The sequence below is a fragment of the Carcharodon carcharias genome, chromosome 18, assembly GCF_017639515.1.
Source record: "Carcharodon carcharias isolate sCarCar2 chromosome 18, sCarCar2.pri, whole genome shotgun sequence".
Taxonomy (NCBI): Eukaryota; Metazoa; Chordata; class Chondrichthyes; order Lamniformes; family Lamnidae; genus Carcharodon; species Carcharodon carcharias.
The window spans coordinates 51,222,045-51,248,484 of record NC_054484.1 but is presented as its reverse complement, the minus strand read 5'-3'; the positions used below and the strand labels follow the sequence as shown (position 1 = coordinate 51,248,484).

At 42.6% G+C, this 26,440-nt stretch overlaps 1 protein-coding gene across 1 annotated transcript in view; it reads right to left on the bottom strand.

Annotated features, from left to right (window-relative positions):
* The window catches only part of LOC121290452 (cilia- and flagella-associated protein 47-like), a 661,534-nt gene that overhangs the window by 132,570 nt on the left and 502,524 nt on the right, over window positions 1-26,440 (bottom strand). Inside the window, 2 exon segments of the mRNA XM_041210889.1 lie at window positions 1,059-1,170; window positions 12,410-12,517. Of these exon segments, the coding sequence (XP_041066823.1) occupies window positions 1,059-1,170; window positions 12,410-12,517 (220 nt within the window).

Here is a 26,440-nt window from a genome sequence, read left to right as displayed (position 1 = left end):
AAGAAGGTCAAGTACCGTATTGTACGTGACGACAAGCAGTCCTGCACCAGCAAAATGTTGTTCCAAGAACTCACAAGTTGATAGTGATACTGAGAAAATAACCCAATAAGTTCCAGAAATTGTCCAGCAGCCTAGTAGGATCACAACAATAATTTACAATATTTCTAGCATTTTTAACATGGTCCCAAGGCATTTCACAGCAGCATTATCAACCAAAATTTGACATTAAGTTGCATAAGGAGGTATTGTGAGAGTGACCAGAAACTTGTTTATAGAGATAAATTTGAAGGAGCATCTTAAAGGAGAGACAGGTTGAGAAGCTTTGGGGAGAGAATTCCAGAGCTTAGGTTCTAGGCAGCTGAAGGCATGGCCACCTGCAGTAGAAAATCAGGGTTGCACAAGAGGTCAGAATCAGAGGAGCACAGAGATTATGGAGGGTTGCAGGGCCGAAGGAGGTCACAGAGATAAGGAGGAGTGAGGCGATGGAAGGATTTGAAAACAAGGATGAGAATTTTTAAATTGAAATATTATAGGTCAGCAAGCACCAGAGTGATGAGTGAATGGGATTGTTTCCAAGTTAGGCTACAGGCAGCAGAATTTTAAATAAGCTCAAATTTACAGAGGTTGCAGGTGGGAGACTGGCCAGGAGAGCACGGAATAGTCACATCCAGAGCTAACAAAGGCATTAATGAGGGTTTCAGCAGCAGATAAACTGAAGCAAAGGCGGAGGTGAAAGTAAGTGGTCTTGGCGATGATGGGAAAGGTGAAAGCTCAGTTTGTGATCAGATATGACACCAAGATTGCAAATAGTATAATTCAGCCTGAGATAGTGGCCAGAAAGAGAGGTAGAGTTGGTGGCTAGGGAACCAAAATTGTGGTGAGGTCTGAAGACAAATAGCTTTGTTCTTCCTGATATTTTGTTGGAGGAAGTTTCTGTTCATCCAATACAGAATGTAAAACAACAAGCTTTAGCACAATGCCATTAAGTTCTTTTTCCATAAATTACATGGTACCAAACAAAAAAATGATCACTGCTATCACTTCTTACGGATACTCACAAATTTTCTAGGGTCAATCTCCACTGCGAAAATTCCTGGGTTACTGTTGACTACTTCCAATTTCAGAGTCTCAATAGTAGAATTAGCCAGAGGGATGACCTGCCAAATCCATCTGTGGAAAGAATTATGACATAGCCACAGTTATTGCACAGAAATGATTATGTAATTTAGATCAAGAAACAGCAGATAACTTAAACACATCAGTAAATAATTCACCTGGTATGTAGTTTTTTTTCGCAGAATTTACATATTATACACAAAGCGCAAACATGAAACATTGAAATAATGGTCAAAATATTATTTAAATAATGTACCGAGATATAAAAATGTCATTTTAAATTGATCAGCAACTTTTTTCAAAAGTGTAACATTTACCAGTGCATGTGTATTATTGCTAGATTTGATACAATACGCATGCTTAGCTGTTGTCTGGAATTATACAAGAATAAGTAGAAAATTCCCACCAGGCTTTTCCTATTAAGCTTTTTAAATTGACCTTTAATACATTAAAGTGAAAACAGATGCAGAGGCATCTATAGAACGTTCCCACCAGTGAAGGAAAATTGTCAAATGTAAGACTGGTTAGAATTTAAGACATTTGATTTCACACTCTGTTGCCTATTTATTGCCCTGTCCTTTCCTGAAGGCACTGCTGAGTTGCAATTTCATAACTACCGAGTTCCTTTTGCCATCTTATCCAAAATTTCCATTAGTCACGTGGAGTCCATAGGTAATCAACAGTTAGTGTTGATTGGCTGTTTAATTGCAGAGACATCACAGCAAAATCCAATCCACTTATTAGAAAGACACATATTTCTAACAAGAGTCACTTGAATAGCAAACAGGTGCAAGAGACTTTGGTTTATTTTTCCCTTTCTAATTTTACACAAAAACAGGTTGCTCGTCACAAACTGGTTGATTCGGGACCTTTGTGGTTTATAGTGCTCAGTAACTCGTTGCAGAGGTTTATCAGGAGAATCCTCCAATTAAGTTGTTTACTCATTGATAACGAAATAAAAGATTGGGATCGACATACACATGGGATTAAGGTAGAAGCTATTATGGTATAAGCAAACGTTAAAACTTAAATTTCTAATTATAATGGATAAATTTGATATTCCATAAATATAAAATTACTCTTTCATGGTCAATAAGGTAATTAATACCACACAAACCCTAAATGCACCTCATTAAACAAGGTGTGGCTTTTTATAGCAAGACTAAGAGCATAAGAGTGGAAGTTCTCAATTTCTAATTGATTACATTTGGGGAGAACCTCAACACCTCACCGTCTGACTAAAGCATAGAATCACTGACAGCCACCTCTTGATTTCTGTATTTCACTGTGTATATACTGTCAGTTTCAGGAGAGTAATGACTCGAACTAGCAGTTCACTGTCATTAGTACCATAAAATCCAGGCCATAATGTATAAGTCAGCTGTATTTTCTTCTTAGTCAGAAAACAGTCCACAAAAAAAATTCACATGAGTACACAGAATACATAGAAATAGGCCATTCAGTCCAATCAGTTGTGATGGTATTGAACTTCCTTACAAACAAGTCTCAATCACATTTACCTATCCTGTTCCTATATTCCTTTATTCACTTTCTTTCATTCAATATCCAATCTAATCTTGAATGTTGACATAGTCTTTCTCAAACGGTAACCCTGGAAGTGAATTCCATAGCCTTACAACTCCATGAGCTGAATAATATGGGGGGGTGGGGGGGGGGGGGTTGCTGTGGTTGGTGGGCAGACAGCACAACCATCCCCCCCTATGAAACAATGCAGCATGAAGTCAACATTCTCCATGCTGACCAGCCCTGCAGCCATAAAGTGCTGCGAGGCGGACTAACAAGGGCCAAGTGGGGCTTCTGCCCCTCATTGGGGAAGAAGTCCTGCTCTCTAGAACAGGGGGTGGGTTTAAGGGAGGGAGCGGGTAAGAAGGAAGACAGGTTCAATCTAAGCAGGGCAACCCCACAATCGGCAAGAGCAGCCCCCAAAGTGCGACCACCCACTTCCTTCCCGCCCTTTAAGCATTTGAGTGAAAAAAAAATCGGCCTTCCCGCTCCTGCCCGGCTGTCCATACCAAACATTTTATGGTATGGACAGCATTTTATCAGGGTCAATTGGCTTGATTACAAGCCTAATTGATTATTCATTTAAATATGGTTGGCGGGCTGCTGATTTGAATGCCACTCTGCACTCCCCTCCCCACCCCACTGTATTATGGGGGAGAGCTTGGGGGTGGGTGGGAAGGTGGTGGGATGGGCGAGATTGGCGTCTGACCTATTCAATGCACACCTCCTTCCTGCCACTGCCCCAGGGAAATACACCCATCGGGAGCATGTAAAATTCAGCCCTATGTGTAAATATGTTTCTCTTCCTCTCTTTTACAGATAATCTTGTATCCTCATTGGATCCTCATTCTAGACCCTTTAGCCAGAGGAAAGAGTCTGCTTCTATCTATCCTAAGTCATTCTATCATTCTAAACACATCTATCACACTTTACTATAATCTGCATTGATTTAATGAAAAAGACACAATTTTTCACATTCTCTTTGTATTTGTCTTTCCTTAACTAGGCAGCAACCTTGTGAATCTCAATACTGCACACAGTACTCTCTGAAGTATGACTGAGATTATACATAGGCTTATCATTACCTCTTTTATATTTTACAAATTTTGTGATAAAAACTAGAACTCCATTAACATTTTTAATGATATTATTCACTTGATGTGCTCCCATTAACATTGTATAAAACTATGTCCTAAATTCCTTTGCTCTTCCACAGCACCAAGCCTACTTCATTAAGAATATAATTACTTCAATTATTTATTTTCAAAGCGTATCACTTCATACCTGCTGACTTAAATTCTATCTACCGGTTTTTAGCCCATTCCCGCATCTTATCAATATCCTATTGCAGTTCCTTTAGTCTTCTGAATAATTAATTATACCTCCTATTTTGCTATCATTTGCAAATTTCAATGCAACTCCCAGAAGGCTTACATACAAATCATTGAAAATTCAGTGAACAATTCTTTTTTTGTTATGTTGAAACGTTTGCGTCTTTTGGCCCTTTTCAATTTATAACACAGCCTGATGGCACATGCCTGAGCTGTCTACAGGTCTACTCATGCACAATTCACATATAAAACAATTGACATTTACATTTTACAAATATACTTTGACACTTCAATCATATTTTATTAAAAGGTTTAAATATCAATCATTACTCAATGGGAAATTATTAGAGCATTACTTAGCTATTTATTTAGTGCTTCTCTATTTCTATTGTGTAGCTTTACACAGATATTCTACATACCACAAACTAAGCATAGCAAGATTAAAACTTAGTGTTTTCCCCACAAATTGTATTAGCATAATCAACTCTATAGATGACAAAAAATTTTGACTTTAAGTGCAAAAGTATTCTCATCAGTGAAGGTGAGGAATTGAGAATGGAGAAACAAAAATTGTTGTCCTTGCTTTATGCACTAATTCTCCATTCCCATCCAAATTGAATTCATTGCCATGTGTGGTGTAGACATTAGCAGAAAAAATTGACATTATTTTGCATTCAACAGCATTCAACAAGTATCATATGCATTCATTTGTGATCATCTACATTCATAAGTGATCATTTCGCTATCATTTGACATCCCAAGTAATCAAATAGCAATTAACTGCCATCAAATGAAACCATACAAAGCTCAAACAACATCATTTGGCATCATTTAATTGTCTTCAAAGCACTCAAAAGATTTTAACTGACATCAAAATCGACCATAGAGTTTTTCCTCATAAACAAGGTCTAAGTTGTAGCAATCATGGCAAAAATTTAAATAAGTTTCAGGTATCTATCAGTTGACATCAGTAAGACCATGCCATGGATTCTTCTAAGTTCCATTGATGCAGTATGTTATGTATGCATCATATAGATTGTGTAACATAGGATCAGTGCACAAATCACTAGTGGGGATGCCAACGATTTTACTTGTTCTGTTGGGCAGAATTTTACCCTTGGCGTGCAGAATCAGCAGGGGTGGGTGAGGGCGGTCGGAAAGCTGACCGCCACCCGCGATTGGCAGCGCACCACGATTTTATGCGGGCAGGCCAATTAAGGCCCACCCAGTGTGAGACGCGGCCGCAAAATGAGTGTGAGAGGATGCACGGGGGCAGATGCTCAATGTCTGCTGGGTCCAATGACGACCCAGCGGCCGATTCAAATGCGGCCTCAGCAGCCCTTGGAAGGCTGCCACCGAAGGATGCAGAAGTCGTGATGAAGAGCAGTGCGGGTGGACATGGCAGGCGGAAGGGGAGGTTGGCGGGGCATTCGGCCCCACGTTTCTCCGATGAGTGCCTCGTTGCCCTCCTGGAGGTGGCAGCGAGGAGAGAAACCCTTGTCCCCAGGGACGGGAGGAGGAGGCTCCCCCGCCTTACCAAAAAGGACTGGGAGGAGGTGGCATCCAGGATCAGCAGCCACGGTGTGATGAGGCAAACATGGATGCAGTGTCGGAAGCGCTTCAATGATCTCCTGTGATCGGGAAGGGTGATTACTATGTTGGCATGGGTCACTTTGCAGAGTAGTTAAGAACTGCCCATCCCCCTGTGGACCTCAGAGATGTTAGAGTATGAGTGGCAAATGTCAATGAGGCAGCATCTGGGCTGCTTGGATTGAGTGCCTTGCAGCTCCAGTGTCATGAATCGGCCAAGGCCTGCTAGGTCATCCTCAGGTGGGGTTGGCCAGGCTGCAATGGCACTGCAGGTAGAGAGTGGACTAATCAATGCTCCTCTATCCTTTCAGGTGAAAACATCCCATAACAATGAGGTCACGGACTGGCGGGGGACCACCACACCTACTAATCCTCATTTATTATGAGCAGGGAACCCTGGAGCTGGAGAGGCACCATGCGCCTAGGTCAAGCGGCCAAGGTGAGGTTGGGGTGCCACAGGGAGGTACGTATGCAGTGCACTGAGGTGAGAATGTCAATAATTGCTACCATTCCACTGTAGTTTCTATATTGATGTGAGCCTCAGCTAACTGGGAACTAAGAAAACTTGCAGATACTGAGGTAATGAATGCCTTGCAAATGAACGTGGAGTCTCTGGCTTAAGGCTGCATAAGTTCAGGAGCTACTTACTAAATGGAGAAATATTTAGTGTGATATTATAATGAACACTGTGTTAATTGGATAATTTAATACTGAACAGTTTCATTTCAAAAGAAAGATTTGCATTTATGTTTGATCACATCTCAAAGCATTTCACATACTGTGAATTACTTGAAGTGCAATAACTGTGTAGGGAACAAACATGCAGCCATTTTGTGTATATTAAGATCTCAAACATTAATGAACAACTTGCATTTTATCGTGCTTTTATGACCTTAAGACATCCCAAAGTGCTTTACAGTCAATGAAATACTTTGTAAGTGTAGTTACTGTTGTAATGAAGGAAATGTAATGAGATAAATGATCAATTAATTTAGAGGAGTCTAGAACTAGGGAACATAATCGAATAATTAGAACCTGATCTTTCAGGAGCAAGGTGGTAGAAGTTTGGAACTCTCTTCCACAACAGCAATTGATGCTGAATCAATATCAATGCTAGATCAATTGTTAAATTTAAATCTGAGATTGAGATCTGAGGTGCAAGAAAAAAGATATAGCTGCCTGGTTAAATTCTTCCAGCTTTGTGCATATGTAATGTAAATGTATTAGCTATGACCTCACCAGTCTGCAGAAGACATGAAGGCTTTTTGTATGGAGAAGTATGTGTTAGTTATTTTTTTAAAAAAACTTTTGTTGTTAACATACACCTGTTGTCTTGTGCCAATTTAAATACTGTGGTGTCTAGGAAATGAATGAATTCTTCTAATTCTACTTCTATGTGAGTCCAAATACTCTATGGGCAAGATTTTGCCCTTGGCGGGGATGCTTGCCGGGGACGGGCGGGGTGGTCGGGAAGCTGACTGCCGCCCCCGGTCGGCTCCGCATCGCAATTTCACACTGGCAGGCCAATTAAGGCCCACCCAGCATAGAATGTGAGCGGCAGCGCTCAGCGCTGCCTGTGCGGGCAGGGGGAAGAGGGCGAGCAGGCCTAGTGTGATCTCTCTGAAGCACGGAGCTGACACCCATCCGATGTCATTGTGCCTCATTTTACGCTCAGGCGTGTCAGGCATACGCCTGCACACTGAACATAATATTCTGCCCAAATGTTAACACAGAGAAGGTAATATTACTAGTAAGGATGCTAATGAGAATGAAAAAAGAGCCCCTGAAAACCAAAATGTACCCCTGAAAATTAAAAAGTAGCCCTCAGAAAATCTCAAGAGCCCTCAAAAAATTTTATTTTGACCCCTGCTGCAGGCATGTAATTTACATGCCTCATTTGTTTCATCAGTGTCCAGGGCACATGGACGATGATGTGTGGATGTAATGAATCGCACGTCTCAAATGACAAACTGCTTTAATGTCTTTTTATAGCCCATGACGCTTGAAGATCACTTTTGATGCCTGAAAATCACTTCTGATGTACAGTGATCTCTTCTGATGGTTAATGGATACTTTTGATCACTAAAATTGTTTTTGAGTGCAAATGATCACTTCTGAATGCTAATGATCACCTCCATAAATTTACCGTAGTTGTGATAACTTTCTGAACACTTAGACTCCTGAAGTAATCAGGACTGACTGAAATAAATCATGATGAAGTTAAAGATGCCAAGTGAGTGTTTTGATGGCAAATAGTGACCGTCTCTGCCATAAAGATTAATTCCAAATTACACCTTTTGATGTCAAATGATGTTACTGAATGTTTTGAGTGCAAAATAATGTCAAAAACCTCTGGGCGGGAAGCCAAACTAATGACAATAATAAAAAGACAGCCGATAAACACTCAAGGTCGAGAAATATCAGAGTATGGAAAGAAGACAGAAAGATAAGATTAGAGGAAATGATTGCGATGTGAGACCCCCAGCACCAACACCAACAATATTACCAATAGCGTCACTAGCACTGTCACCAGCATCAACACTGACACCAATGTTCTTTTCTAGACAGCCAGTTGGGTGAAGGTTAGAAATGGAGCCAATCTTTCCTCAATCTTGCATTTATTTACAGAGTTAAACATTTCAAGCATACATTCCTTAACCAATAAGTTTCAATAAGTGTCTCTTTCTCTGTACTCAAGTGAAACCTCATTTATTGCCCACGACTTGCATACAATTAAACACAATTAATATACAATTAACAACCAGTGCTGGCACCATCATCAACACTGACATTGGCACAAACTGGCAACAACACTGCCAATGGCTGTATTAATAGCAGCACCAAAATCAACATGACTTTCCCTTAACAAATCCATGCTGACTCTCCCTAATTAATCTGTAACTTTCTAAATAATGATTTATATTGTCCCTTAGCATTTTTCCAATAATTTGACCACCACCAAGTTTAGGCTGACTGGCCTGCAATTGCTCGATCTATCCCATCGCCCCTTTTTAAACAAAAGTACATGAGCAGTCTCCGAGTCCTCTGATATCATGCCTGTAGCCAAAAAGATTTGGAAAATGATGGTCAGATCCTCAGCTATTTTCTCCCTTGTTACTCTTAGTAACGTGGGATACATTTCATCTGGGCCCAGCAATTAATCTGCTTTCAAAGATCCTAAACCCCTTAATATTTTCTCTCTTACTATGTTTATCTCATGCAATGTTTCACAGTCCTCCTCCTTAAATACAATGTCTGCATTGCCTCCTCTTTTGTGAAGTCAGACATATTCATTGAGAACCATGCCCATGATTTCCACCTCAACACACAGATTAACTTTTTTGCTTTCTAATTGGTCCTACTCTTTCCTCCTGCTCCTTATATATTTCTAAACCATCTTTGTGAGTTCCTTGATTTTACTTGTCAATATTTTTTCATGCCCTCTTTTTTCAATATTTTTAAAATTTTCACTGAATCACACAGTGCAGAAGAGGCCCTTCGGCCCATCGATTCTGCACCGACACGTGAGAAACACCTGACCTACCTAACTAATCCCATTTACCTGCACTTGGTCCAAAGCCTTGAATGTTATAAAGTGCCAAGTGCTCATCCAGGTACTTTTTAAAGAATGTGAGGCAACCTGCCTCCACCACCCTCCCAGGCAGCGCATTCCAGACTGTCACCACCCTCTGGGTAAAAATGTTTTTCCTCACATCCCCCCAAACTTCCTGCCGCTCACCTTGAACTTGTGTCCCCTCGTGACTGATCCTTCAACTAAGGGGAACAGCTGCTCCCTATCCACCCTGTCCATGCCCCTCATAATCTTGTACACCTCGATCAGGTTGCCCCTCAGTCTTCTCTGCTCCAATGAAAACAACCCAAGTCTACCCAATCTCTCTTCATAATTTAAATATTTCATCCCAGGCAACATCCTGGTGAATCTCTTCTGCACCCCCTCCAGTGCAATCACATCCTTCCTATATTATGGCAACCAGAACTGTACACAGTACTCCAGCTGTGGCCTCACCAAGATTCTATACAACTCCAACATGACCCCACTACTTTTGTAATCTATGCCTTGATTGATAAAAGCAAGTGTCCCATATGCCTTTTTCACCACCCCACTAACATGATCCTCTGCCTTCAGAGATCTATGGACATACACGCCAAGGTCCCTTTGTTCCTCAGAACTTCCTAGTGTCATGCCATTCATTGAATAATTCCTTGTCAAATTACTCTTTCCAAAGTCTATCACCTCACACTTATCAGAGTTAAATTCCATCTGCCACTTATCTGCCCATTTGACCATCCTGATCATCTATATCTTCCTGTAGCCCAAGACACTCAACCTCACTGTTAACCACCTGGCCAAACTTTGTGTCATCGACAAACTTACTAAGCCTACCCCCCATGTAGTCATCCATATCGTTTATATAAATGATGAATAATAGGGGACCCACCACAGATCCCTGTGGTACACCACTGGACACTGGCTTCCAGTCACTAAAGCAGCCTTCTGTCATCACCCTCTGTCTCCTACAACTAAGCCAATTTTGAATCCACCTTATCAAATTACCCTGTATCCCATGTGCATTTGCCTTCTTTATAAGTCTCCCATGTGGGACCCTGTCAAAGGCTTTGCAGAAATCATTATAAACTACATCAACTGCACTACCCTCATCTACACACCTGGTCACCTCCCCAAAAAATTAAATCAAATTTGTTAGGCATGACCTCCCTCTGACAAAGCCATGCTGACTATCCCTGATCAAATCTTGCCTCTCCAAGAGGAGATAGATTCTCTCCTTCAGAATTTTCTCCAATAGTTTCCCTACCACTGACGTGAGACTCACTGGTCTGTAGTTCCCAGGCTTATCTCTACAACCCTTCTTAAACAGCGGAACCACTTTAGCTGTTCTCCAGTCCTCTTGCACTTGCTCTTCCACTTTCTGTTCTTCTCTAGGCTTTCTGCATATTGCGGTCTTGGTGTCTGAAATAAGATTCACTTGTTGCCCTGTGGGTTGGGTGGGGGAGGGGGAGGGTGCTCTAGATTTGAAAGTCTCACCTTTTATCTTTAAGGAAACATATTTGTTCTGAACCCTCTCTGTCTCATCCTTGAATGCTTCCCACTGCTGACATTCATTTACCTTCAAATGGCTGTTTCCAGTTCATTTCTGCAAAATCTTAGCTTGCAAATTGTCCTTCCCCCAATTTAAAACTTACACTCTTGGTCTATCTTTGTCATTTTTCATAAGCACCTTAGGGTATGGGAGCACTGGGAATTCAATAATCTGATTATTAGTCTTTGAGCAACTTTCCCACTGCTTCCTGCAGGTATGCATTCCCAGAAATGACGTCTTAAATGAGAGAACTGGACAGAATAGATAGGGAGAAACTGTTTCCATTGTGGAAGGATCAGGAATCAAAAGACACCAATTTAAGGCGTGGAGAGCAAAAGAAACAGACGAAGCAGGAAAGATTTTAATGCAGTGAGTGGTTAGGATCTGGAATGCACTGCCTTGAGCGTGTGGTGGAGGCCGATTCAATCATGACTTTTAAAGGGAAGTGGAAAGTTAACTGAAGAGAAAACAATTGCAGGGCTATGAGGAAACGGGGTGGGGGATGAAGGGTGCACTGGAACTAACTGAGTTGCCCTCGCAGAGGGCTGGCACTGATATGATGGGCCAAATGGTCCATTTCTATGCTGTAACAATTCTGTAATTCAATGATAGTACCACATGTATGCCTTCTTCCCAGCCATCTCAGATTCCAATCCATGTGGCAGAAAGCAGCAAAGGCACATGTGATGCAGCCTGCAGCAGATCCTCTTGGGCCTCAGCTGCCATAAGGAAAAGGCTATCTCAGTCCCGAAGGCTCTTTCAGCATTGTCCTCACAGTCTCCTGCAACTGGAGCAGCATTGGATTAAAATGGGACAGAATTGGACGCATGAAGCAAATGCACAGTGAAATGAGTAGGGGGATTTTTGCTACTAAACATTTGCATTAAAATAGTGTCTGCAGAATTTTGACTTTGTGGAAGGGTGCCAAGGACCTTATTGACCCAGTGCCTCGTATTTAAAACATTTTTTCGACAAATCACAGCATGGCCTTGCTCCTCCCTAATTATATAACCACCTGTAGCTCAATAACCTCCCTCTAACTGGACACTCCATTCTTTTGATTTTAACATTTTATGGATCTTCACTCTCCTTATAACACCACTGGTGTTTATGCATTCAGTTGGTGAGATGACACTTCTTGAAATTCCCTCTAAATTCTTCCACTTCTCCATATCTCTATTCTACCTCTCCAAGCAAGCTTTTGGTCACCATTCCTAATCTCTCTTTCTTTTGTGTTTATCTTCTTCATCTTAAAAGATGCCAACAGGATTTTTTTTTAAGTCCCAGAAAGCGCTCCCAGGCAGGTTACACTTGGACAATAGCATCACAGCACCACGTCTCTTGAAGATGAAGGTCAAGAGTTTTCAGAGCTAAATGTGCAACTGCAACACCTACCTTAAAGACTGTGCTTGGAGGGCTCACTCAGAAGTAATTAAACTGAAAAACTTCCATGAGATAGAAGAGCATGACAGACATGCATGATAGTCATGGGTATGTCCAGAAAGTGTTATTGGAATTTCACCACAAGAAATTCACACTATCCACACATCTTTTATTATAATTATATTGCTGTATCTTACTGTTTTCAAGTTGGTGCTCAGTTATGACTTTTATAGTGAATCTGCCACACAAAAGTAATGATAAGAAGCCAATAGAAACCTAGGATACTTATTGGGGTTTACAGACATCTCTACTTAGAAATTATTTGTTATGTAGTAGGGTACTTACTTTCCCAGCTCACACTGCAGCTCTGGAAGTGTAATTGGTGTTGGCTTCTTTGCAATGAGCTTGAGTTCATACCAAAACTCTCCTATGAGGTCTGAGTGGAAGGTGATGCTGCAAATAAGAACAGATAAGAAATTTATTAGTTCAATACTTAAATATCAAACAACAATCAAGCTTTTGTTATTTATTACTCACATGTATCATTATATCATTTGATCAGAAGCCCAATTTTATTGTTTGAAGTAAACATGACAATCAAGGAGATAAGATGCATCAATTGTCTGATTATTTCAACAGTTGCTAATGTCTGAACATTTTAAATAGTTTTAATCATGGAAACTAATAGGAGGCTCAATGTCCTAACAACAAAAAGCCTTTTGGTAGTACAGGACCTGAGTATTGCTATAAAAAGAGACATGTCTAAGTTTTTCACCTTTTACTCAACAGGACACTTTGCAAGAATACCAATATAAGGGGAAAACAACAATTTATACTGTATTTGAAGAGAGTGCTGATGGGTTGGAAAATGGCATTGCCATGGGGAATGCACCATGGCAAGCCAGTGCCAATGTGATGCGAGGTATGTAGGCCGTACGTCCCAAAGACTGGTGGATTGCATCAAACAGCATGTCCCAGCTGCTGTTTGCGAGGTGTAGGGTGCAGACCATACCCAACCAGCCTGTGCTTGCAAAACTCAGAACATAGTGACCAACATTACATGTGATTCTATGATTGGACAACATTTGCTAAATAATCATCAGTGTGCTAAGAATTATGCTGACAACCAATTTAAGATTGTCAGTTGGGCTCGCAACGTGGTGCATTTGCATGTACTGGAAGCTACCTATATTAATACACAGTGCCCTGTTCTTTTCAGGCAGAAAGAACATATACATACATTGCAAAAACAGAATTACCTGGAAAAACTCAGCAGGTCTGGCAGCATCAGCGGAGAAGAAAAGAGTTGACGTTTCGAGTCCTCATGACCCTTCAACAGAACAATATATACATACATTGTGCTGTCTCAGCTAAACAAAATAAATGACAGCCATTCACTGACTCATTCCTGAGGGCAATGCCTTGACCAATCAGGGTCAAGCTGCCTGGTTTAAATTTCAAACAATGCCTGGCAGCTAACTGTCAATCACCATCACTGGTGCATTCTCCATGGCGCTTGCCAATGATTCAGCACTCTCTTCACATACTGTTATAAATTGTTGTTTTTCCCTTTTATTGGTATTCTTGCAAAGTGGCCTGATGAATGCAAGACGAAAAGCTTAGACATATCTCTTTTTCAGCAATACTCATTAAAATTCCTACTGATGGAAAAGGTTGATGGTTAAATGCAGGAAAACACTTGTAATATAGTAAACAAAACAGAATTTTGTAAGCTTCATTCATGTGCTGAGATGTCAGGCAAGTAGCTCCAGTCAAGAAATTTCCTGACTCCGTAACAAGTGCCTTGTTAGAACCAATTTTTGATCTGGGGAGATGGGGGCAGTATAGATGTGGGCCATCCACCCCTGGAGGCAGATTGAAGGCATCCAGAGGGTCAGCTGAGAGCTGAGGTATACTGGTTTAAAGCCCTGCCTCCATTCTCTGGGACTTCAACCCAGTTTCTTCTTATACTTTAGGCTCTCTAGCCGTCACCCACTCCCCACACCACCTCTGTGCGTCTGCATCAGCTCATGCACCACCAATCCCCAATAGCCCCTCATGCTCTCCATCCCAACTTATAACACTTTCATGACCATTCACCCAGCATACACTCTGTGCAGAACCAATGAGCCTTATAGAAACAATGGAATTATGGAATTGCTTAAAAAACACCAGTTTCTTTAAAAAAAAACTGTTACTACACCCCTATGAAAGTGCCAACCAGATCTTTAAAGTATCAATAGCAGAAACTATAAGCACTTGACACCACTTTCTCTTGTGCGAATAAACATTGAGCACAGAAAAATCTTCATATAACATCATAAAGCAAAGTTTTTACTTCTCTGTACCTGTGTCAACAAAGTAAATCCTTTTATGGGAGTCTGGGCTCCCAGCCAAGCAAGAAAATACTAATGCTAAAAGGAACTTTTACATAAACTAAATAAACTTTAAATTCTTTAAAAACACACAGAATAACTTAGTTTTATTTTAAAAAACTCAGATAATGCTACTAAACAAAACATTGGGTAGCTTTGGCCTTCAGGTATGGATTGTTTGTTGCCAGCTACAAGAAGGCCACAGCAATCTTTCCCTGACATCCCTTTCTGCCACTGGCCATTGGGCACTCTATGGGAAAAACAGCCTACAAAGAAAACCCAACCATCATCCCACCACACCTCCTTATTTACATGCAGCATGTAAGGCTGAGGGCTATAGAAGTGCCTTGTTGGATGATTCTATAGCAGAAATCTAGCATTGGGACACAATCCATCCCCTTCAATTTCCCTCTGTTGCTTGTCTCAGATACAACCAAATAGATTGCTAGATGGCCAAATGAATAATTGTAGCCCAGCATTTGTTCATAATTAACAGGATAAAGGTCGTGGGAATTTCCGCAATATGTAAACACTATCCTTTTCGAGATGGTTACTTCAATGTGAATGGTCAGTTTTTGAGGTTTTATATAAATTATTGAAAATAGAATTAGTGACACGCACCAAAACAGGGAATAAATTGTTCCTCTTGATATTCTCTAATTGTACAGAAAAACAATCAAGCTGCTATTTTAATTTTGGTACAAAATGTTGCCACAATCCTAAAGCAATGTTCTTTTCCGCAAATGTTTGCAAAATTAACAGTTCAAAATGTGTTGTTTATGTAACTTGTCAAAGGTTTCACAGCTGCCAAGTGAATAATCCATCGTTATTTAAGATGAGGACATGATCCATCTTTAAATATCAAAAAACTAATGGAAAGTTGTCAATCTCACTGGAGTGAAAACATCAAACAATAGTGACTCAGCTACACTGGATCTGTCTCAAGTGTAATTATAGGCAGTGTAAAACAGCAGTATAAGCACTTCAAATAATTATAGTTAATAAGGAATGATTCTTTCAAAAAAATTTGAAACCACTGCACTCTTCTTGGTATACCAAACTACAAATATTTGCATTATCCAAAATTAAAGTTATTTAAAACTTTATTGTATTTTCACAGAATCACAGAATTTTAATGGCAGAGAAGGAGGCCACTCAGCCCATCGTATCTGCACTGGCTCTCCAAATGAGCATTATGACCTTGTGCCATTGCCCTGCCTTTTCCCTGTGCCCCTGCACATTGTTTCTATTCAAATAAACATCTAATGCCCTCTTGAATGCCTCAATTGAATTTACCTCCATCACACTTCCAGGCAGTGCATTCCAGGCCTGAACCATCTCGTTGTGTGAAGAAGTTTTTTCTCACATCACATTTGCTTCTTTTGCAAATCACTTTAAATCTTTGCCCTCTCATTCTTGATCCTTTTACAAGTGGGAACAGCTTCTCCCTGTCTATTCTGTCCAGCCCCTCGTGATTTTGAATATCTCAAGCAAATCTCCTTCTTCTCTCCAAGGAGAACAGTCCCAATCTCTCCTATCTATCTTCGCAACTCAGGTTTCTCATCCCTGGAACCATTCTTGTAAACTTCTTCTGCACTATCTCCAATGTGTTCACATTGTTCCTATAATGTGACGTCCAGAACTGTACACAATACTCCAGCTGAGGTCTAATGAGTGTCTTATATAAATTCAACATAACCGCCTTGCTCTTGTACACTATGCCCCTATGAATAAAGCCCAGAATACTTTATGCTTTATTAACTGCTCTCTCCACCTGTCCTGCCACCTTCAATGATCTATGCACACATACATCCAGGTCTTTCTGCTCCTGCACACCCTTCAAAATTTCACCCCTAATTTTATATTATCTGTCCATGTTCTTCCTACCAAAATGCATCACCTCACACTTCTCCACATCGAACTTTATCTCCCACCTATCTGCCCACTCCGCCAACATGTCTATGTCCTTATGAAGTTCTACACTGTCCTCCTCACAGTTTACAACAATCCCGAGCTTCGTATCATCCGCATACTTTGAAATTGTCCCCTGCACACCAAGATTAAGGTCATTAATATATATCAGGAAAAGCAAGGGTCCCAATACTGACCCCTGGGGAATTCCACTACAAACCTTCTTCCATTACTCTCTGCTTCCTACGTTTCAGGCAATTTTGTATCCACGTTGCTACTGTCCCCTTTTATTCCATGAGCAATAACTTTTCTCACAAGTCTGTTGTATGGCACTGTATTAAATTCCTTTTGAAAATCCATGTAAACCACATCAACAGCATTACCCTCATTGACCTTTTCTGTTACCTCTTCAAAAAATACCCAGCAAGCTAGTTAAACACTATTTCCCCATTAGAAATCCATGCCAGCTCTTCCTTATCAATCCATATTTTTCCATGTGACTACTAATTCTATCCCAAAAAATTGTTTCTAGAATCCTGCTCACCACTGAAGTTAAAAATTACTGAAATTAGAAAAGCTTGTGCAATCACACTATATTACTCCACTTTAACATCATAGGGAAGCGGAATATCTCATTACTGTTACTGCAGCAGTTATGTTGAGTTTAGGTTATGGAAAGTTCCTCTAGATAGACATGCTGCTTTGTGACACTTGCCTAAGAAAAGAAAAATCAACCAGAACTCCTACTGCTGTTTACTGGCCAGCGACCTTCACAAGAAAGGTGTGGATGTTCGATAAGAACAAAGATAGCTGCTTTTGTGGTTCATTGCCCCTGAGTAGCAGACCCAGGTATGAGAAAACAGAGATATGGGGCAGAATTTTTCACTTGTCGGGTGGGTGGGCATGCGCCTGACCTGAACAAGCATAAAATAGCACGTGATGATGTCAGGTAAGTGTCACGACATCATCGTGTAGTCACGTGATATTTCGGTCGGCGGGCACATGCCAGAGTTGGCAGTGTGCCTGCCAACAATTAAAAGGCCTATTAAGGCCATTAACAATCCAACTGAATTAAACTCTTCACTGCCTGTCCAAGCATATGGTTGGCAGGCAAGCGAAAAGACCAGGCGGCCTTTGCATTTTTTGGGAAACTTCATCCATGGGCAGGATGAGGTTTCTGTCCGTCAGTAAAACAAAATTTCATACAAATTTCTAACACGTTCCTACTCATGTGACGGAGTTTATTAACATTTTACATGCTTTATTTTTCATTCTCAAAACTGTTCATCTCCGAGGCAGCACCGTGCCGCAGGGAGATTTTCCTGGGTACATCCACACACAGCACACAATCACAGAATCTCACATGGCAGAAGAGGCCCTTCTGGCCCATCGAGATTGCAACAACATGTGAGAAACACCTGAACTACCTACCTAATTCCATTTATCAGCACTTGGCCCATAGCCTTGAACGTTATGACATGCCAAGTGCTCATCCAAGTACTTTTAAAGAATGTGAGGCAACCCGCCTCCACCACCCTCCCAAGCAGTGCATTCCAGACTGTCACCACCCTCTGGGTAAAAATGTTTTTCCACACATCCCCCCTAAACCTCCTGCCCCTCACCTTGAACTTACGTCTCCTTGTTACTGACCCTTCAACCAAGGGGAACAGCTGCTCCCCATCCACCCTGTCCATGCCCCTCATAATCTTGTACACCTCGATCAGGTCGCCCCTCAGTCTTCTCTGCTCCAATGAAAACAACCCAAGTCTATCCAACCTCTTTTCATAACTTAAATATTTCATCCCAGGCAACATCCTGGTGAATCTCCTCTGCACCCCCTACAGTGCAATCACAGCCTTCCTATAATGTGACAACCAGAACTGCACACAGTACTCCAGCTGTGGCCTCACCAAGATTCTATACAACTCCAACATGACCTCCCTACTTTTGTAATCTATGCCTCGATTGATAAAGGCAAGGGTCCCATATGCCTTTTTCACCACCCCATTAACATGCCCCTCCGCCTTCAGAGATCTATGGACACACACGCCAAGACCCCTTTGTTCCTCAGAACTTCCTAGTGTCGTGCTGTTCATTGGATACTTCCTTGGGCATGGCTCCACTGCAACGCAGGTCTCAGAAGATGGGAGGTCTCCATTGATGTCTTGGGTATGCTTTGGAGCATCATAGTCTTGGCCATGGGCTGCAACAGATGATCGGCGAGTCGGGGGAGAGGAAGATCCAGCTGTGAGTGGGAGAGGAAGGTGTACTGGGAGCGGGGGTGGGGGCGATGAGGGTGTAATGGGGGAGAATGCTACAAGTGGAAAGGTAAGTGTGAGGCAGAAGGTGCCCAGGGAGAGGAGTGAGTTCGGAGTGGGGAAGGTACCCCGGGGGAGGGAGTAAGGGTGGAGGAGAGACTAAGGGGGGATGTCCAGGTGAATGTGCAATGGAGTCAACGACTTCCTCCTGGGGAGCGAACTGAGGGCCTGCGTGGTAGAAGGGAAAGGTGAGTGTGAGAGGGAGTGAGGGAGCCGGGAGGGTGAGGGTGGATCGGTAATGGTAGAAGCAATGTGATTGGTGGGGACTTGGGAGACAGACACGGATCCGAGGGGTATGAAGGAGGAGGTCAGAGAGGTCAATGTGGATGGGGGTGGGATTCTCAGGAAGGTAGGGAATGTGCACGTTCACCTGGACATCCTGGAATGACAAGGGTTCGGGTTGGTAGGAGGTGGTGGGGTGGTGGAAGGTGATGCTAGGGAGGTCCACAGTGATGGGGGAGAGGGCATGGGTGACTGGGGGCAGGGGAAGGACGGTGGAGCTGAAAAGATACTTGACCACGACCATGGTTGTCGAAATTGAAAGTGAGTGGAGCCTTGTGTTGCTGCATGGGAGTGCAGTCAGCGAGTGGGAGTAGATGTGGGGCAGCTCAGATGGACAACTGAAAGAGACCCCCAGCAGGCAGCACTGAAAATCCTCAAAACAGTAAGATGACTGTGATCGATGAAGGCTCCGCATGCGTGGGAGAGTGCTTGCATGAGGCTCCCAAAGGCCCTGCGCCACACATACACACTTCTCCTTCCAGAATCAATTGTGACCTGGCTGCATGCAGCTGAACTGCTAGTGGTGGGGGTTGCAGTGAGAGGACTCGCAAAACACATCATTAAAGCTGAAAGTCCCCATTACACATTATCCAGCAAAAATGAATATATTTTCAGAAAAAGTGACAAAACATGTTCACCCATGCAACCACTTGTGATCAGAATTTCCTAACTTTTCAATGCCTACCAATTCTTCTAGGTGCTTCCCTGACATTGCAGCAGGGAAGGAGACAGCTTGTGTAATAGTTGGCCTTGTTGCCTCTGATGATTTCAGCATGCATCCTCTGGAGAGCAGGGGCCTTGAGCGCCCTTGCTTGCTTTGGCTGTCCTCCTGTGGGCCAGCTGCTCCCTCTGCAGTGACAGAGAATGAGGTTGAGGGGGTCACAGACAAAGGGGACTTGGAGGGAGAGGACAGCCTCTGAGATTCCTGAGTGGGTGACCCAGGGGTGTCCAGCTGCTGCCTCCTCCTGCTGCGGACAGGTGTCCATGCATTGACTAACAGATTGTGAACCTGAGCCTACTCTGGGTCTAGGTCCCACCGAGGTGTGTCTCTCTGCACTGGTAGGGGGTGTGGGTAAGCACTGTGATGGGTCTTCCAGGCTGCTTATTTCCAGCTTTTCACCGAAGGTGGTGTCCTGTTGGCTCAAGGTGAGGGCTGGCTGGCTGAGGGTGTCGATCACTTGGCAGAGCTCCCTTTGAATCAAAGTAGAGATAATTAGTAACAAAAACAGAATTACCTGGAAAAACTCAGCAGGTCTGGCAGCATCGGCGGAGAAGAAAAGAGTTGACGTTTCGAGTCCTCATGACCCTTCGACAGAACTTGAGTAGCATGGCTGCAGAGCTAAATGCAGGAGAGGGAGAGCACTCACAGTTGCATTGAGAGAGGGATGATGTGGTGCAGGAGGTGTTCACTGCCGACCTCTCCATTGCTGCAGGCAAGGTCCATGTCCTCACCAGTCAGCACGATGGCATGCTCCTCAAGGTGAGTGAGGGGCCTAATGTGGGTCAATGCACCCCGGTTTGGGACCTTTCCCTGCTGTTGTGAGTCAGCTTCTCCTGCACGAAAACAGATGGAGAGAGACTGGATAGAACGCATGGCACTGCATAGAATGTTTGTGTGGTGAGCAGAGCCATGGACTGGATGAGGACATGAGCTCCAGGGGATATGAGCCTGATGGAGATGTGCGTGTGTGTGAGAGAGTAAATGGTGTTGTCCCTTGAGGTGTGAGATCCCTGTGGATTTGTGGTTGGTTTGAGAGTGAGAGTTGAGAGTGGTGAGCTGGCTAACTTATCCTGGCAGAGCAAAAAGAGAACTCATCCTCTTCCTGCACTGGATGGCTGACCTCCTCTGTGCTCTGGTGGCACTGACCGCCACTGCCACCACCTCCTGGGCCAGACTGGTGACTTTGGTGCACCTTCTGCGGCCAGGGAAGGGGTAGAGGACATTGCGATGACCTTCCACCATGTCCAGCAGGCGGCCCAAGGAGGCTTCACTAAATTTGGCAGCTGCTGTCTTCTTTGTCTTTGTGGCCATCTGTCACCTGGAGCAGTCCTGGTCTGTAGATATGGGGCAGAATTTTCCCCCCGTTGGGGGGGAAGTTGAAGAGCAGACGCGGGGAGGCACACCTCCGGCCTTTTACGTGGGCGTGGCATCTGCACGGAGGCGTTATGTGCTCCCTGTGCGGGCGGGGGGATTCCTAAACCTGAGAGTGCGCTCTTTCGTGCATGCACACGGAAGAGCGCACTCATCTCCCTGAGGCCTAGAGCTGCCTCATGGAAATCATCTCTACTATAAAAAATATTAAAATTAGAAAATAAATAATCCCTGACATGTCCCCTCATGTGACACTGTCACATGATTTGGGACATGTCCATAACTTTTGAAAACGCTTTAATTAATTTTTTTAAAACCTACATGAAACCTCATCCCGTCCATGGATGAGCTTTTATGCTTTTCCTAATGCCGCCAGAGTTCCTGGCCTGCTCGCCAACCTTAAGGTTGGACAGGCAGGTCCATTAATTAATTAAATGACTCTGTCAATGGCCTCAATTGGTCACTGACAGGTCGGGGGGGCGCACAACTGACTTTGCTGAGCCCCCACCTACCTGGAAATTTAAATGAGGCGCGGTGACATTGGGAGTTCCGCCCGACATCACCACGCATCATCTTACGCGTCGGTGAGTGGGCCCCGCCCCCGGACAGGAAAATCCTGCCATGGAGTAGGCTGTGCTCTGGTGTGCTTTAAATGTAGTGCATGGAGCGAGGAAGCGCTGAGGTCCAGCGTGGCAGGCAAATCCACGATCATCCACCAACAATCCGGTGTATTTGCCATGAACGTATTATTAATGAGGTGGGGATGTGACGGGAAGGGGACAATATGCCACAAAAATCCCCCATTGTGGCCGGCGGGAAAAAAGTTGCTTTTCACTCCCGCTACCACAAATCTGGGATGATTTTGCCCAGTATCTTTGCGAAAGGGTAGGACAAAATGGGGGAAAATAAGCTTTAGTCACCCACTGCATTCCTATGCACATTTTAATAATAGTGCTTTGACCATAAAGCATAAACTGGGAGTGAACTGTTGGTCAGTGCTTAACTGAGTAAACTGCAAACAAAGCAAAAACTTTAAAAAGGAAATTTGGTGAGAGTGGAAATTCAGGGACAACTATTATAGAAATTGTGTGGAGCATAAACCTCTTGGGCTTAGTGGTCTGTTTCTGTGCTGTAAATCCAATGTAATTCTATTTATTTCTATGACTCAATGTAGATGACATCAATAATGCTTTGTACTCTTTGCATCCACCTGGTAGATAATTGACATCAAATATCAGCAGCATTGTTAGCATAATAGAACAATTTAATGGTCATTTTAACCACAACAGATATGGCTGTTCTTACTTCACTACACTTCCAAAGTACTTCATTGACTGGTGTTCGTGAAAAGCACTATACAAAATCACGTCTTTCTTTCTGTGATGGAAGTTACCTGGGCTCCGTCATACATTTCAGCTCTCCAACCTCATCAGGGATCACTTTTACCCTTTCAAACACAACAGAGCCATTTCTAGGTCAAGTGGAATGTTGCAGGTGTGAGCTGGTGGCATCAGGAATTCTGATGTGGGAGATGGGCAGCCAAAGGGTGCAAAATTGAAGGAAAACGGCAGCAAGAAAAAAAAGTCTTGGATTATCATAGCACTTTTCATGCCACTGGATGTCTCAAAGTACTTTACAGTCAATGAAGTACCTTTTGAAGCATAGTCACTGTTGCAATGTAGGAAAGGCAGCAACCAGTATGCACACAGCAAACTCCTACAAATGGTAATGTGATGACCAGATAATCTGTTTTTGTGATGTTAATTGAGGGATAAATATTGGCCAGTACAAGGGATAACTTATCAAAAATCAATAACTCCCTGTTTTTCTTCAAAATAGTGCCATGAGGTCTTTTACATCTACCCAAGCAGGTAGATAAGGCCCCAGTTTAATGTTTTATCCAAAACACAGTGCCTCCAACAATGCAGCATTCCCTCAGTACTGCACTGGCGTACTAGCCTTGACTTTTGTACTCATGACCTGAAGTGGGACTTCAACTTTGTGATTCAGAGTGCTACCAACTGAGCCATGGCTGACATAAGCAACAGAAAACAAAAAAGCTCCAATACATAAAGTTCAATGAATTAACTCTAGACAAATAAACAAGAACATAATTTTACTTCCTTACCTTTTGAATTGTCACAAGCTATGGTTCTGAATTCATATCTTAGTGATACCCTCCCGGTAACTGATAGAAATACAAACTCTGCATTAATTGCTCTTAGCGATATAATAAAGACTGATTTTTATGCTTAATTTGAGCCATTTAATCATGTTTCCAAATGGCCTTCAGGAAAATTGTATGACCAGAATGAAAGATGAGCAAAGGATGTGAATGAAATGGAGGGATTGCCAACACCCGAACCTGCCTCCCATTGCCAATTATAATTCTGCCCACTGTATCAAATTCTGGGCACCACACATTAGGAAGAACATGAAGGATTTGGAGAGGGTACAGAGTGATTTATTAGTATGATTCCAAGTTTGAGGCATTACAGTTATATGGACAGACTGGAGAAGCTAGGGGTTGCTCTCTTTAGAGCAGCGGAGGCTAACATTAGATTCAATAGAGGTTTTCACAATCATGAATGGTTTAGACACAGTAAATAAAGAGAAACTGTTTTCAATGGCCAAAGAATTGATAGCCAGAGGTCACAGATTTAAAGTGATTCATAAAAGAACTAGAGGAACAAGTAGTTAAAATTTGCAATGCACTTCCTGATAGGGTGGTGGATACAGATTCAGTGGTACGCTTCAAAAGGGAATTGGATTAAAAACTTGAAGAAGAAAACAATAGCAGGGGCTACAAGGAAAGAGCAGGGGAGTGCTCTTCAAAAGTCGACGCAGATTCGTTGAAGTAAATGGCCTCCTTGTGTGCTGTTCTATTCTATGATTCTATAAAGTGAGAACTGAGCCTGAAATCCACCATTACAGCCCTCATTTGTGGAAACATTAAGGAAGCTTTAACTCAGTTTCAGGCGTAAAAGGTGTGTGTGACAATGGGCCGTGTAGCATCTTTTGGATGAGACGTTAAATCGAGGTCCCGTCTGCTTTCTTGTGGCCATAAAGGATCCCATGGCGCTGTTTTGAAAAAGGACTGGGGAGTTATTCCTGGTGGAATGAGTAATATTCGTCCCTCAATCAACATCACTAAAAACAGATAATCTGGTTATTGTCTCGTTGCTGTTTGTGGGACCCTGCTGTGAACAACATTGGCTCCCACATTTTCTACATTATAATGGTGATTACACTGGAAAAGTAGTTCCTCCATTGGCTATTAAGCACATTGGGATGTCTGAGGCTATGAAAGGCACCATATAAATGCAAGTCTTTCATTACTTTCACTGGAATTCGTGCAGCATACGTCAAAAACAACTGAAGACAAATCAGGCCCTCCTCTTCAATGAAGCACATAAAGAAACTGTCCTCCCATTACAATGTCTATGTCATTGATCAGTAGGGGCAAAAAGGGCCAGTATGCTTCCATCAGCACAACAGCATGTCAGGTGTACATTCTTTCCTCTCATAGCACCACATCAATGGCAATGTGTACTTATAGTGTGCTTTATTATTCATTGAGATTAAAGGCATATCTTCAAGGATGGGCACTGAATTGAAGACTTGTCATTTATTTTGAGGTGGGAGAGAAGGATTTATGGCAATGATAATAAAGGTAGACTATGTTAAACAGATGTGAACACTTCATTGGTAAATTGAGATCTGAGTTCCTTGCAGCTGTCACCAAGGAGTCCTGGGCTGATTTTCATTTCAATAGACATTGGATGAGTGTTGGATGTTGAAAGAGGCCCAGTAATTTGAAAAGGACAAGGAAGATGGAAATATTATTAAATATTATTTTAATCTGTCCGTTTTACTTTGTAAAAGACTCGCAGTGCCACACATATATCCCAGTACTCCTAATCCTTCTCTCCTGCGCTGCACATGCTTCTCATTCAATCACAATGTGACACTGCAACACAGCTCCTTCCATTTACAATCATACACTTAACACCCACCGGTGTTCTCAGAACTGACACAAATATGCTGCTGATATCTGGTTACAACTGGAATGTATTTAAATGTTCTGCAAGCTCCTTTCACACTAAATGCATTTTCTTGCATACCTCCCCCTCTTGCTCACAACTTGCTGCTCCTTCTCAGAATCTACTTTATAAGAAGCTGGATCATAAATGTTCATAAACCTTTCAAGCAACACACGCTAACCTACTCCCGCTCTTTTTGCAAGACAAGCTGGCAAGCAACAAAAGGGAGAGAGAACCTAAAGGAAAGGTGGAGCAACCATCAAGCCCTCATTTTGATGGAAAATGCTGCCATGGAAATTATTGTCACAGGGAGGATGCACAGTATTAGATATGCCAAGCTGGAAGTCAAGTACAGCAGGGTGTTAAACTGTTTCCATTACCTCTTTTGGTGCTGTATTGCACTTATCAACAATTGCTTTTCCTTCCTTGGTCTAGCCTAGGACGTGAACCCTGCGCCTATGAGATGGAGTGGGACAATCCATCAGAAGATGTGGTGGCATACTGGCATTTATCCTTACCTTTTCAAGAATCAGCTTATATATTGACACCGTGAGTAAGTTGGATAGATTTTTTGTTTGGTCATTTCTTCATGGACTTGAGCATCACTGGCAAGGCCAACATTTGTTGCCTATCCCTGTCATTGAGAGGGTGGTGAATCATCCTTTTAGGCATTGCAGGCACTGGGCAAGATACTCCTACAATGTTGTTAGGCAGGAAGTTCCAGCATTTTGACCCAGTAACAATAAAGGAATGGTGATATATTTCCAAGTCAGGTTGATGAGTAACTTGCAATAGCCTAACACATTGGATTACCTGTTGAAGAGTATGGAGTTTTCATACAACTGCTGGTTGATATACCATGCAGCATATGGTCAGCTCTACAGACCTTGCAATTTGGTACTCCTTCCAGGAGTCTCCAGCACCATTAGTCGTATTTCTCATGGATATTCCTATTGACATCAGGCTGACTCTGGACTCCATTATCTGCTCCACCTTGAGCAGGCTCAGGAAGCAAAGAAATAGGAGCTTCACTTGCATCACAAATCTCCTACAGTTGCACTCAGGCAGTTCTGCAATAGTGCTGAACCACAGTTCCGGGATTTTGTCAGTGGCACAATGGGGTTGGCATATATTTCCCTCTCTGGTTGGCAGCAGAAGTGGTCTTTATGGCTTTGCATGCATTGATCCTCAGGAAACAAGAGACAAGTGACTGTAAACCTATTGATCCTGAGGGCAGGGTAAATACACCTGCAAGCAGCCCTCCTTTGTACAGTCCTAACACCCCAATTGCAGTTTCTGGAGGATCCCCACCTGTTGCCACTGTTGCTCCTCTTCCTCCAAGCAGAATGGAATAG